The sequence below is a fragment of the Protopterus annectens genome, chromosome 11.part0, assembly GCF_019279795.1.
Source record: "Protopterus annectens isolate FY-2018-M chromosome 11.part0, PAN1.0, whole genome shotgun sequence".
In the NCBI taxonomy this organism is placed as follows: domain Eukaryota; kingdom Metazoa; phylum Chordata; order Ceratodontiformes; family Protopteridae; genus Protopterus; species Protopterus annectens.
The window spans coordinates 19,363,528-19,378,367 of NC_056745.1; the positions used below are offsets into that span (position 1 = coordinate 19,363,528).

Here is a 14,840-nt window from a genome sequence, read left to right on the forward strand (position 1 = left end):
TATGCGAGGAGGATGCATTGGGAAATCCATCTAGCTAAGGTTACTTTAGTGACCGGTTTCCCCAGACAGGATTTAGCAAAAGAAACAAAAAGTTGATCTGATTTTCGAAGATCTGCAGTTCTGTTTAAGTAAAAATGTAACTGTCTGTGAACATCCAGACAATGAAGTCTATATTCTCCTAATTAGGAAAGAAGACAGGTAGATTGATGGACTGGTTGATATTGGCTTCTGAAGCCACTTTGGGCAGAAAAGAGGGATTAGTCCTGAGGGAGACCCTGTCTTTATGAAAGATGATGAATGGAGGCTTACTGCAAAGAGCGTGAAGCTCCGATATCCTCCTAGCAGTAGTAATGGCAATAAGGAAGACCATCTTCCAAGATACATATTTTAACTCGACTGAAGCCGCGGGTTCAAAAGGAGGCCCCGTCAGAGCTTGAAGAACTAGGGTAAGATCCCATGGAGGCACTGCATCTTTAATAAGGGGGTCTTAACAAAAAAGTTCCTTTCATGAATGTTTTGCAAATCTTGGAGGACACTAGGGGACTTGAACTGTTTCCAACGTGGTAGTGGAAAATAGCTGCCAGCTGAACTTTAATAGTAGAAGCACTAGCCCCTTGATGAAAAGTATGGGAAAGAAAGTCTAGAACTGCTGGGATAGGAGCCGTGAAGGGGTCCAAGTTCCTGTGCTCCGCCCAGACAGAGAACCGTTTCCATTTACTCTTGTATGTTTTCCTGGTAGATGGTTTATGGGCGGCCACCAGGATGGCCTTAACTGAGGAAGATATACCAGGAGTCCTAGCCATTAAGGGAACTGGATCAACCAAGCTGAGAGCTTGAGATAGTCCAGGTCTGGGGTCTTCAATCCTAATGGATGAGAGATCAGATCTGGATTGGGATCTAAAATCCAGGGAGGATGTACTAGATGAGACCAAAGGTAAGGGAACCAGGTTTGGCGAGGACAGAATAGGGCTATGAGGATAACTCTGTTCCCCAACCAACGAGCTTTCTGCAAGAATTTTGTCATCAATGGAAGAGGAGAATAAGCATACAGAAGACCGGATGGCCAAGCATGAACCAGAGCATCTCTGGGGGCTTCCCCTGGTGGGCGAATTAGAGCGAAGAACTCACTGCACTTTGTGTTCAAAGGTGAGGCGAAGAGATCGCAGCAAGGTTGACCCCATTCGAGGAAGATTTGTTTCGCTACTGCTGGGTTCAGAGACCACTCGTAAGGTGAGAGGATCGTTCGACTCAACCTGTCCACTAAGATGTTTGACCGACCCGGAATGTGCGTTGCTATGAGAAAGCGGTTGGTGGATATCGCCCATTCCCACACTCTCATTGTCTCTCTGCAAAGTGGATAAGATCTGGTTCCCCCCTGTTTGTTTATGTACCAGACTACCGACATGTTGTCTGTTTGAACTGCAATAGTTCCTGGAGGAAGAAGGGGATGGAGAGCCTGCAACACTAGAAGCACAGCCCTCATCTCCAGGACATTGATATGCAGTGAGGTCTCTGTGAGAGTCCACGTGCCTTGGACGGATCTGCCCATGCAATGCCCCCCCACCCGAGGAGAGATGCGTCCGTGGTCACCGTGACTTGGGGAGGGGGTATAACAAAGGGGCAGCCTTCCCGGAGATCTCTGCAGCGGAGCCACCAAAGAAGCGACTCCCTGCAAATCCTGCTGAGGGGAATAGGTGTAGACAGGGGGTGAAAAAGAATGGACCATTGAACTTGCAATGTCCATTGAAGGATTCTCATCTTCAGACGAGCAAAAGGTGACAGATTGATGGCCGCTGCCATGGATCCCAGGGCCCTCAGAACTAGTTCCGCTGGGGGGGCTGATGATTGGAAAAGATCTAGAATGTGAAGGCTTAGATTGTGAAGTCTGTCCGCTGTCAGAAAAACTCTGGATTGTGTAGTGTCTATCCTGGCCACTATGAATTCCAAAATTTGAGTAGGCTGAAGGGAGGACTTCTTGTGGTTGATCGTGATCCCTAGATGGCGGGCTAGATGTAAGAAATAGTCCCTGCCTGTGCAGAGTTGATGCCTGGTGGGGGCGGTTAGGAGCCAGTTGTCCAGGTACGGAAAGACTTGTATTCCCTGAAGCCTCAGGTGGGCCCCTACAACTGCCATGACCTTGGTGAACACCCTGGGGGCTGTGGTGAGACCTAAGGGTAGGACCCTGAACTGATAATGGCTGGCTCCCAGCCGAAAGCGGAGGAACCTCCTGGATCGTCTGTCCATAACAATGTGGTAGTACGCATCCTTGAGGTCTATCGAGCACATCCAGTCGTTCTCCTGCAAAAGTGGGAGAATGGATTGAATAGTGACCATCCGGAATTTTTCTTTGGCGACTGACAGGTTCAGTGTGGACAGGTCGAGAATGGGTCGTAAGTCCCCCGTCTTTTTTGGCACCAAAAAGAACCTGGAGTAAAAGCCTGATCCGGATTGCTCGAGGGGAACGTGCTGGATGGCTCTTTTTCTTAGCAGCCCTCGAATTTCGGATGCTGCTGCCTCCCTCTGATCGGGTGGAACATCGGGGAGTCCTCTTGACTGTGGAGGATAAGTTAGGAAGGGGATAGAATAGCCTCTGGGTATGATTCGGAGCCCCCAGCGATCTGTCGTAATGGACTCCCAATTTACTAGGTGTTCCGAGAAGCGCCCCCCCGACTGCCTCCAGAGAGGAGCAGTTGGGCAACCCCTCAGGGTTGCTGTGCGGGTCGATACGAAAAAGGTTCTCTCGACCCAAAATTCTTCAGCCCCCCTCTGCCTCTAGGCCGGTGTCCACCCTGTCCTCCTCTGCCTCTGAAGGACGAGGGATCCTGAGCGAAACGGGATTGTTGAGCTTTCCAGAACCACATCTTCTTTTGTCCCCTTTGGTTCCTGGAGTAGGACCTCTGAGGAGACGAGAAGCGGATCCCAATGGCAGACAACGTCTTCCCATCTTTCTCGCTCTGGATAAGCGTATTGCGGATGGTTTTGCCAAAGAGCGTAGAACCATCAAAAGGGGCGTTCGCGAAGGACACCTTGAAGGGATCCGCAAAATCTCAGAGATGGAGCCAGGCCTGTCTACGTAAGACGACGGCCGTTCCGCTAGCTCTAGACACTCCCTCCATAGCATGGGAGAGAAGCTGCATAGATGTGTTGGTAACTGACTTGAGAGTAAAGGGTCAGACCAGGAACAAGTTAACGGCTAGAAAGCTGACACCACCTTGATTTTAATGTAAAACAGACCACAAAGTTTTCAAGTTCATACACACTTACAAACCATCAGCTTAAATAGCTGCTTGTGATGAAATAAAACAATCATGAAACAATTAAACAATCAAAACCTAAATTAGAACTAATTAAAACCTTTCAAATTGTAAAAGGTTTTACTTACTAAAAAATGTGTTTTAAAACTCAGATGTGTTACACCAGCCAATGTGTGCCATTAAAACACTACCAAACTACAGTGCACTTCGTTATTGCACAATAAGAAAAGTAAAAAAACTACATATTAAAATTTATGTTTACATAATATTTAACACTGCACTAAATGCAAAGCCAATTGCTTTGCTAAAGTTGCATAGTCAAAGCTTGAATGAATAAAGTGCTTGTGAATAAAAGACATCAATGAGGGAACAAGCGGCCAACCGCAAGTGACTCATAAAACTGTACTTAACCCTCTCCAAGAAAGGGGAGCTATATATAAAGTGTGCAAAAAGCACCCCTGATGTACCACCTTTATAGCCTAGCCCTCCTAAGTTTTAGAATGGGTTTTATACTAATGGTGTCATTTAACCCGGGCCAACTTGCTGCATTTAATTTAAGCTGCCACACTAGTTCCCTGTATTCCAGAGTGGCTTCCCAGTCCCCACCACTGGAATCCTTATTTACCTGCTCGAGAATCATAAATTTAAAATTGTGATGAGGGCATACAAGGGAATGCTTGAAAAGGGCATTAGTTTCTTTATTTTTAGTTAAATCATAAAAATGTTCATACATTCTCTTCTTTATTTAAAACTTTTGCAGAACATACACACCACCAAGTAGACCACCCCTCTTGAATTGCATGTAAAATGCATAGGGGAATCCACCCTCATCTTTCTGGACGGCAAATAAATGCCTTTACTATTCAAAATTGCATGGCATTGTTGGCACGCTCCACATTTAAAGGTACCAGGTTTTTTAGTAATTAATGGTTTTGCATTATGTAGTCTAGAATTTCTCTCAAACATATCCTTTAAATTGACCCCCTTCTTTCTAATAAATCTCGGTCTATAAGGTAAAGTGTTCCTAAATTCCTCATGTGCCGTTAAAAGTGGCCAAAATTTTGTAATAATTCTCTCTATGTCCTCTGCCTGACTGCAAAAAGTGTATATGAATTTAGGACCCAAAAATTCATTATTGTTTTTTGCGTTGTTCTTCTCTCCTTCACTAACCAGTTGATCATTCACCGGTTCTTTACCTAATAATGGGGAATACAATGTCCCCCTCTTGCTGCTGACCTCATTATGTAAAACTTGGAACAGGTCTAAAGGGTAACCCCTTTCCAGAAACATTTTCTGCAGCGTCATGACCTCATTGTGATAATCTTGTTCTGAGCTGCACATTCTTGAAGCCCTAATCAACTGGCCTTTGAGAACCCCTTTCTTTTGGGCAAAGGGATGGGCACTTTCAAAGTGCAAAAGGGAGATGGAAAATGAGGGCTTGCGGTAAATTTGGGATTGAAACGTCTTGTTACTGTAGTCCTTATATAAACTCACATCAAGATAATGTAATTCATGCAATGTTGTTGAATGCGTGAATTTCAAAAAATCAGTTGAATTACTAATGTGTGTGAGGAATTCTGATAAGTCCTGTGTACCTCTCCACAAGATGCAAATGTCATCCAAGAACCTCCTATAGAATAACAAATGCTGGTTCCATGGGGGTATGAATACACACTCGTGTTCCCATCTATGAAGAATAATGTTAGCATAGATGGTAGCACAAGGTGCCCCCATTGCTACCCCTTTAAGTTGTTTAAACAATTCACCTTTAAAAAATACAATGTTGTTTTCCAACACTGTGCCCATGAACTCAACAATCAAGTTAGTTAAATTAGGACCAAGGTTGGTTTCTTTCATAAAAAATTCACCAAACCATTGCAGCCCAGTATCATGAGGTATGCTAGGGAACAGATCTTTAATGTCAATGGTTACCATCAATAGATCAGAATCAAAGTTATTGCAAGGAACACTTTGTATAAATTACCAGGAATCCTTACACACATAACTTAGCAAATGCGTGAATCTTTTTGCTACATGTTCAATAAATTTCGATAAAGGCTCTGTTATACCACCACTTCCTGCCACTATTGGTCTAAATGGCAGGGGTCAATTAGGGATCCCAAAAATTATGGGAGACCTAGGTTTCGGGACCAATAAAAAATTATACAATTTCTCACTGATGGCCCCTTGCCATAAATGATCATTTAGAGAATACTTGATCTTAGACCAAAAAATGTGCACTTCATTTCTAGAAACTGCCATATACTGACTATTGTCCTGCAGCATTTGATAAAGAAAGTCATCATAGTTGTTTTCGTACATTAGGACAATACCTCCCCCCTTATCGGGTTTCATAACCCTTATGTTTTCATCCTTTAATCTTTCAACAAAATCAAACTCTACTTGCTTAAAATTGGTTCTATCTGATTGCATGTACTTCAAACCCCTAAGTTCATCTTCAACCAGTTGCTCAAAGAGCCTGATTAGCAAGTGCATTGGGGGATTAAATAAACTTTTCCTATCCAACTCCAAAGATGTACCTGACTGCTGTTTAAATAGTTGTTGCAAATTTAGATTTCTAGTAAATAGCTTAACATCTATTAAAGTGAGGGGTATGTTGCAATTTTTTAGTGGAACAAAATGCAGGCCTTTTGTGAATACATCAAAAGCAATATTATCAATTGCAATCTCCGTGTAGTTGTAAATAGTAAAACTGGATTTAGTGTATAATGTACACATTCCCTGTTTAGAGACCGCTATTGTATTGCTCACATCCTCAGTTCTATCATGAGATAAATTGTTACTATCTACAAACATTTTTATTATGTAATAATTTAATTTATGTAAACATAAATTTTAATATGTAGTTTTTTTACTTTTTTTACTTTTCTTATTGTGCAATAACGAAGTGCACTGTAGTTTGGTAGTGTTTTAATGGCACACATTGGCTGGTGTAACACATCTGAGTTTTAAAACACATTTTTTAGTCAGCAAAACCTTTTACAATTTGAAAGGTTTTAATTAGTTCTAATTTAGGTTTTGATTGTTTAATTGTTTCATGATTGTTTTATTTCATCACAAGCAGCTATTTAAGCTGATGGTTTGTAAGTGTGTATGAACTTGAAAAAGCTAGGAACATCCTAGCGAAAGCGCTTGTGTTACGTTTCTTTGTGGTCTGTTTTTACATTAAAATCAACTTGTGAAGTCATTCGTTTTTGGTGGTGTCAGCTTTCTAGCCGTTAACTTGTTCCTGAACTGACTTGAGAGTGGCCATTCGAGCCGAGAAGGTCCACTTGTCCTCGGCCGACATGGACTCTGGCGGTGACCCAGCGTACTCTTTAATCAGGTCCCGCTGGAGCCGAATCACATGTGCCATATAATTCAGTGACCTTATAGAGAAGGTCGCTGAAGTGAACATCCGCTTTCCAATGCGATCATCCGAGACTCCTTGTCTGGAGGATGCACCGAGGAACTCTCCTGTGCTAATTCCTTTTAAGTGGCAGCCGCCACCACCATGGTATCCACTGGGGCACCCTTGCTCCAAACTGTCCTGTCCATGGGAGGGCTGAGGATCCTGTCTGGTCTCTTGGGTATTGGCATGACAGTTTCCGGCTCCTTCCATGCCCTGGTAGTTATGAGGTCCACCAGGGGGTCGGCGGGAGGGGACACCCAAGAGGTAGATGGGCCTGCATCAAACGCCTCCAGAAACACAGACTCATCCGAGGAAGGTATTTGGGCAGACCACCCCCCTCTAATGCGCAACATTTCCATAATATCTCCAAAGGAGACGTCTTCGGGGGTGACCTTGGGGAACCTTCCCCTTCCTCTAAGTCCGTGTCCTCCGTGAGGGACTCAGGTGAGTCCAAGTGCCTCCTCTTGCACTTTCGTTTGTGAGGGACCTCCTCGGGGGGGGGGGGCTGTCCGAAGAGGCCTCACCAACAATGTCCTGTTCTTCTATGGGAACAATCTGGGACGTAGGCGCAGGCTGTCCCTGGGGCGGATGTTGGAAGACAGGCCCGTCTGAGCGGGAATGGCGGGTGGATCCATAGCAAGAGCCTGGGGCCTCGAATCCCTCGAAAGGACCCTCTCCACGACGTCGAATGTCGAGGGAGAACTGCTTTCCCTCAGATCCGAAAGCAGTCCCCTCAGAACCAACGTGCGGACCGGCGCAGAAGGTGACCCGATCTGATCCGAAAGGGTAGTGTGCTCCGACCTTAACGGAGCCGAAGGCCCACTAACCCCTCCGGATCCGACGCTCAACTCATGGCCCCGAGAGCTCGGATCCAAAAACAGATCCAACAGACTCGAGGGTACAGTAAGCGCCAAAGTAGGAAACGCTGTCGGCGCCGACCCTACCCCAGCTCCGAAGCTAGTCGGACCCGACAGCTCCGAACCCCAATAGCGGGTCGGAGAAGGAGCAATGGGGGTGAAAAAAGGTGTCGAGCTCCCCCCCAGAGGGAGGCAAGAGCATTCCCATCTGCAGCTGGGCCTGGAGAAATCGACACATCATCCGGTCCATGTCTGCGTCGGATAAACTCCTCGTAGATCTGGATGAGGCCACCGAGGCCGGCCGGGAAGGCCGTCTAGATGACCTCGAAGGTGACCGGGTCTCCTCCTCCAGCTCCGGGGAGAAACATGGAGAACGGAGCCGAGAGGGGGAAGGTCCGGAGACCTTAAGGGGAGAGGCAAGCTGTTTGGACGGCGGTGCCGAAGGGGTCGACTCGGACCGCCTCTTGTGGCTGCTGTGCCTCTCTTTCTCTCTCTCCCTATCCTTTTTGTCCTTCTTTTTGCCGTCCCTTTCCTCCTGGGCCAACGAGGGAGTTTGAGTCCCGGCCAGGGGATCAGGAGCGCAGCTGGCGCCACAGAGGAGGAGGAGGACGAAGCGGAATCAGGGGGCAAAAGGCCCGCAAGGATAAGTTTCGTCCTCCTATCCTTCAAAGCCTTGGGGTTGAAGGTTGCACAAGTAGTGCAGCCCGAAGAGAGGTGATCAACCTCCAGGCAGATGACGCACCTTGTGTGGCCATCTGCTGGGGACAGCTTATGGCCACACTCGGTACATTTACAGAAGACAGCTTTAGGGTCTTCAGACATTATAGAAAAGAAAAACAGGCCCACACACACACACCTTCACACATGCAGAGGAGGGAGGGGAATAAATTTAACTTAAACAAAAACGTTTAAAACTACCCACAAAAGTTAAGAAAGTTAAGAGAGAGTTCACACACACAAAGACAGAGAAAGTTTGACAGAAAAAATAAACTTTTTTAATCCTAAACTCATAGTACCATGCTTGGAGCTCGTTCTGAGAAGCTTACAGAAGCCGCGGAAAACGAGATCTGGGGGTTAGAGGGAGATGGCAGGGCATTATGGGTAGGGGGAGGAGCTTGGAGCTTGGATATTTTAGCTAGGAAAGCTGCCGGCTCGGATCCGAATCGGATCCAATACCCACAGGCTGCTGATCAAATGAAGTTAACTACTTCAGATCCATGATATGTAAAGAAAGAGGAGAAAGTGGGAAATTATAGGCATACCTGCCATTAATGCTGATGATACGTAAAGGAAGAGGAGAAAGTGGGAAATTATAGGCCTATCTGCGATTAATGCTGATACATAAAGGAAGAGGAGAAAGTGGGAAATTATAGGCCTACCTGCCATTAATGTTGATGACACGTAAAGGAAGAGGAGAAAGGGAGGAAGTGGGAAATTATAGGCCTACCTGCGATTAATGTTGATGATATGTAAAGGAAGAGGAGAAAGGGAGGAAGTGGGAAATTATAGGCCTACCTGCGATTAATGTTGATGATACGTAAAGGAAGAGGAGAAAGGGAGAAAGTGGGAAATTATAGGCCTACCTGCGATTAATGTTGATGATACGAAGAGGAGAAAGGGAGAAAGTGGGAAATTATAGGCCTACCTGCCATTAATGTTGATGACACGTAAAGGAAGAGGAGAAAGGGAGGAAGTGGGAAATTATAGGCCTACCTGCCATTAATGTTGATGATATGTAAAGGAAGAGGAGAAAGTGGGAAATTATAGGCCTACCTGCGATTAATGTTGATGATATGTAAAGGAAGAGGAGAAAGGGAGGAAGTGGGAAATTATAGGCCTACCTGCGATTAATGTTGATGATACGTAAAGGAAGAGGAGAAAGGGAGAAAGTGGGAAATTATAGGCCTACCTGCGATTAATGTTGATGATACGAAGAGGAGAAAGGGAGAAAGTGGGAAATTATAGGCCTACCTGCCATTAATGTTGATGATACATAAAGGAAGAGGAGAAAGGGAGAAAGTGGGAAATGATAGGCCTACCTGCCATTAATGTTGATGATATGTAAAGGAGGAGGAGGAGAAAGTGGGAAATTAGAGGCCTACCTGCCATTAATGTTGACAGCAAGATTTTGGCAATGGTAGTAGCAGGTAGACTGGATGAAGTACTGCCAAAAGTAAAACAAGTAAGATGAAATGGCTTCATGAAGGGAAGGGGCAGAAACAAACTGGTGGGGCCTGCTAGAGTTTATGCAGAGTGAATAACAGAAGGCGGAAGGGAAAGGTGGGACTGTACTCTATGACCTGCAGAAGGCCTTTGATAATGGTGAGGTAGGAATTCCTAGGAAGACACTGCAATAAAAGCAAGTAGGAGAAAAGTTCCTATACTGGATATACAAGATGACCCAGAAATTGAAATACTCACAGTCAAACAGAGGAGACAAGCATATAGAGGAGCACCAGACAGGAGTGTCTGTTATCCCCAAGCCTGTTCACATATGACTGGGGAACTGGCAATGGAAGCCAGATACTATTTAGCAATGCTTGAAGAAATGAGGGGATAAAATCTCAGTTTGTGTTCTATACACAGTGTCAACATCAGAGGATGTGGCCACAACAATGGGAGCAACAGGACAGACCTTCAAGAAGTTTAAGGTGGACTGATGTGCAACAAAGACAGTGGTTGTTAAATTAGGAAAAGGGATGGTGAAGAGGGAATACATGAAATAAGAGGATAGAGTTCCCCCAAGTACATAGTGCTCTACACTAGGAACAGGATAAGAGACAACAGAACAAATAGAGGAAGTTGAAAAAAGGAAAGGGATACTCTCCAGAGAGGGTAGGGGTATTTGTAAACATTACTTGGGAGAATTAATACAACAAGGATGTTGGTGCTACATATAATCCTCATGTATTTTACAACATACAAACAGACCTTGGGGACAATCCCTGCAACACGTTTTTCATTTCCAACTCCATCCTGCTTATCCCCTTCCTGATTCAACATAGCAAGTATCTGAGATCTAAACATTTATACAGTAACAAGTTGTTTCTAAATACATATTTAGTAGCATATTTAGGTATTGCATGTATGCAGGGCCATAGCCAGCTCTTCTGTTGCCCTGTGACATTCCCCAGTCTGGACCAAAAAGAATGGTCTCCAACCTAGTTTGCTGCATCTAAACTTACCACACTCAGAATCATGCTCCTTTACACTACTTACCTTATTTTATACACACAACACCTGAATTACTCTCTCTGCTCTGAGTCAGTTTCCTATCTATCAAACTATTTTTAGCCCTAAACTCATATCCTTTAATATTCCAGGCTGCTACAACATACAGTATTAGAGGTATTTCAGAATGTCTTCTTCTCCACCTTGGTAGTGACCCATTAAAGTAATTCAGCAATGTTCAAATGAGTGAATGCTTTCTGTATGAAGCCATGCATTTGGCCTTATGTAAAAGAAATTAGTAGCCAGGGGATCTACCAACCTGGGTGCCAGAACCCTTCTTCAGTAGCACAGCTAGGGTGGAGTGAAGGGGGCAGTCACCTAAGGTGCAAAGTGTTAGGAGGGGCTGCAATCATCAGTCAACTTACCCAATCAATCTTCTGTGCATACTGGTATTAAAACAACAACACTGCATTTGCAGTCACAGCTGAGCACTGTAACACTGTGTGGGGTACAAACTGTTGTAGCAAGCAGTTTGCTACAACTTAAAAGTAGAAACAAGTTGTTTTTCCTCTTCAGATTAGAAGAGCTTCTTCAGGGGATATAGAATTAGCCAGCTACACCTCTGCCCTTCTTGTAACCTTCTCTACAGTGCCTTGGTGTTTACAAATATAAATTATTAATGAAGCCGCAAAATCTTAACTTCTAAATTCCCAATATTATCATCATATATTTACTACCTCACAATACCCCTTACCATTTCATTGACTTTCTTGTTTCTGCCTCATGGCAAATAAAACAAACCCATAATCCACCTGTACTAATGAGCATTATATGTCTGAGCTGTATGTCAGCATTACATGGTAATCAACACTGTGTATATGTAAAACAGAATTTTCCAGTTTTTACTACACAGATTTTGTACTGGCATGTGCAACATAAAACCAAGATTGTGGCATTAAAAAAGATTTACATCTATCTAAATAAGGTCTTGTGTGCTAACTGAAGCCAGAAGGAAAACAGGATATCAGCCATTTACTTACCGTTGGTGGGATCATCAGAGACAGTAATCTGAGGTAGGGTCTCTTCTCCTTTCAACACCCCAGGGGTAAGTTTGTCATGTTTTCCAATCAGTAGCAATAGCTGGTCCTTTGGGATGTTGTATCCTGCACAAGAAAAAGCAGAAATACAATTAAACTACAACCCTCAATACATAAATTCTAAGACTTGCTGTAATTAACTGTCAAATCATTTTTCTTTATAAACATGACAGATAATGACTCAAACACATTTCAACAAAGCTTTTGTTCAAAAACATGTTTATAAAGTCAAACTACAAACTCCTGAACCAACCAGTCTGGTTTTGTGAATGGCAGGTCCTGTCCCCTGAACCTTGTAAGTTTCTTTGAAAAGGTTATAGGAGTCCGAGGACAGAGATCATTCTGTGCACACTGCTTATCTTGACCTGGCCAAAGCTTTTGGCATTATCCTCCTTGTGGGTATTACTGACAATTAGACAAGTTTAATATAACCCCCCTACACTGTCCACTGGATTTCAAATTGGTAATCCAATGGATCTCTAGTTGTGAAAGCTGCTGGTTCCCTCTCTGAATGCAGATTTGTAGCTAGTGGGACACCACAGAGATCAATTCCTCTGAATGTAGATTTGTAGCTAGTGGGACACCACAGAGATCAATTCCTCTGAATGTAGATTTGTAGCTAGTGGTATACCACACACATCAGTTCTGGGACCCTCTTCTGCTAGACATTTAGTTTGCTGACATCCAAGCCAATATGTCAGAAGTGCAGTTGACCAAGTGTGCTGAAGACTACATACTGGACACTGCTATCATCTCATCCACTGATACACAACAGCTCCAGCAACAGTTGGAATATGCGCACACATGCTGTATCAAAAATCTGTCTCGAAATTAAAAAAAGTGTAGCATATTAGCATTTGGCAGAAGGTTGTTCCTACCTCATATGTTATAACTGGTACTCCTTTTCAGACAGATATTATCATAAGAGACCTAGGTACTTATGTGGATAGCTTTCACTCATTCAGTCATGATGTTTCCACCATGGTCAGGAAATCCTTCTATCAGGCCCAGCTAACTTCCAAAGGAATATCTTGAAGATTCGAGAGAGTCATCTTTCCACTATACATGTTCCTTATCAGATCCATCCCTGAATTTGGCATGAGGTATGTACATCTGGAATGCAGCACATTATTCAACTGCTTGCCTACTATATTTCTGTGATGTTCATCATTCCAACTACCTTAGTGGCATTTTGGGTTATCTGCCAAGGTAACCCAGTACTGTTCAGCTTTCAAAAGCTCAGACTCCCCTACCTATTTGAGAGGGAAGCCTTTGGCTGTAACAGGAAGTGAGTTTCCAGCCTTTTTCTGACATCCAAAGAAGAAAATGCTCTGGCTCTTCACAAGATCCAGTGCTGATTTCTCCAGCTTACTGCTCAGATAAGCCCCATTTAGGGACTCCCTTCTGCTCATTTTATTGTTACATTTATTATTCTCTTTCTATTTTTAGGTTTAATAAATATTTGGATATTTTATTTCTGTCATTGTTTAAAGTAATTCCTGTGAGAATTTCTATTTGTAACAGTATTTATTTTCATCTGTCTTTGACAAATGTCTGCCTTTACTGTTGTTACTCTGCTTCATTCCCACCTTTTGACAGGAAAATATCGCAGAACTTGGATGTTATAGCATTTATACATTACTTAATGTATGCATGACTGCTCTGTGTGTCTTTAATTTATCATGAATGAAGTTATTTGAATGCATTGAGATTTTACTGAAAAGAAACATTTTAAATTGCTATTAAATGTTATTTTATTGCAGCTGAACATGGTAAGTGTGTGGAGCTAATTTTCAGCAATGGTTGCTCTGATGTTAGGACTTTGTGTACTGGAAATTCTTTAACCTAGATTCCAAAAAGAAACCAAACACACTTTTAAGGCTACTGAGGTTAAATATAAACCAAACAAAATAACAAAAAACACTTAAGATGCAAAGGAAGTAGAACAAAAAATGTTTTAGTGTAGTTTCTTTTAATATCCACTTTTGTTTTCATTCCGTTTCTTTAACCTAGATTCATCCAAGTTTTCTTGAAAGACTAATGACATTCTGCATACAACTACGGCACTGAGGGCCAGACATTTACATGCTACCTCTCTACATAAGGGACATGGGTTCCAGGTCTGATGTAAATTTCTATTCCCCATCCACCGGCCTAGGTTGTGCTTAAATAGGGTAATAGACAAACTCTGCTTCCCATGGATGGGACGAATGTTCCATAGGAGGGGCAGTCTCTGGGACACACACATCTGTACCTTAAGCATGTTTCAAGTCACAGACAAAATTCAGGTCCTTAGGCCTTGTACATCTGGCACTGACTTACGAATATGCAGGAGATTCATAAGTGTGGGGTTGCAGATGCCTTGAAAGACAGGCACAGAACACCCCCTCAGCAATCTATAGGAGACTGAGCATGGGAAAGGGCTTTCAGGTGCTCTACATAAGGCAGATGTTTATGCCTTGCATTTTTTGTGAGGAACCGCTGAGGCCACTGTAGTTGTCACACGTCTGGTTAAAGTACATACCTTACTCTGATAAGGGCTGAGTACACTGGGATAATGACGTCTTTGGACCTAGATGCCATGCAACATAAAAGGATTTCCTCACCACTAGGTCAAAGGTAAGGTTACTTTCTATGGACCTACACAGATCCCGCACTACTGGGTCAACTCTTAGGGGGTATTATCAAATGGTTATTAGCAGGGATGGTTGACTTCCCAAGGGGTACAATTATGCATTTCATGGCACTGAATTTAAGACCATAGCTTTGGGACCATTTGTTAATCAGAGATATGCCTTCTTGAAGAATGCTAGTGTTTGCAGACAAGTCGATGATAAAACTTAGCCAGCCATAAACCATCAGTTTGCTTCCACTTCAGAGAAATAGATCCCAAAAAGGAATGGGCCAATTACCTACTCCTGGGGAACTCTGCTAGTGACTGGCCTCTTGGTCGAGGTGGCCTTACCTATTTTGACCACCTGGGTTCAACCAGTGAGCCAGTTGACTACCCAGTAGGTGATAAAAGGGTTTATTCCTAATTTGTGAGCTT

General features: G+C 43.5%; 1 protein-coding gene across 1 annotated transcript in view; it reads right to left on the minus strand.

Annotated features, from left to right (window-relative positions):
- LOC122815976 (zinc finger protein 570-like) overlaps window positions 1-14,840 on the minus strand; it is a 251,465-nt gene that overhangs the window by 77,110 nt on the left and 159,515 nt on the right. Inside the window, exon 3 of the mRNA XM_044088860.1 lies at window positions 11,735-11,857. Coding sequence (XP_043944795.1) covers window positions 11,735-11,857 — 123 coding nt within the window. The remainder of the gene's footprint in view (window positions 1-11,734; window positions 11,858-14,840) is intronic.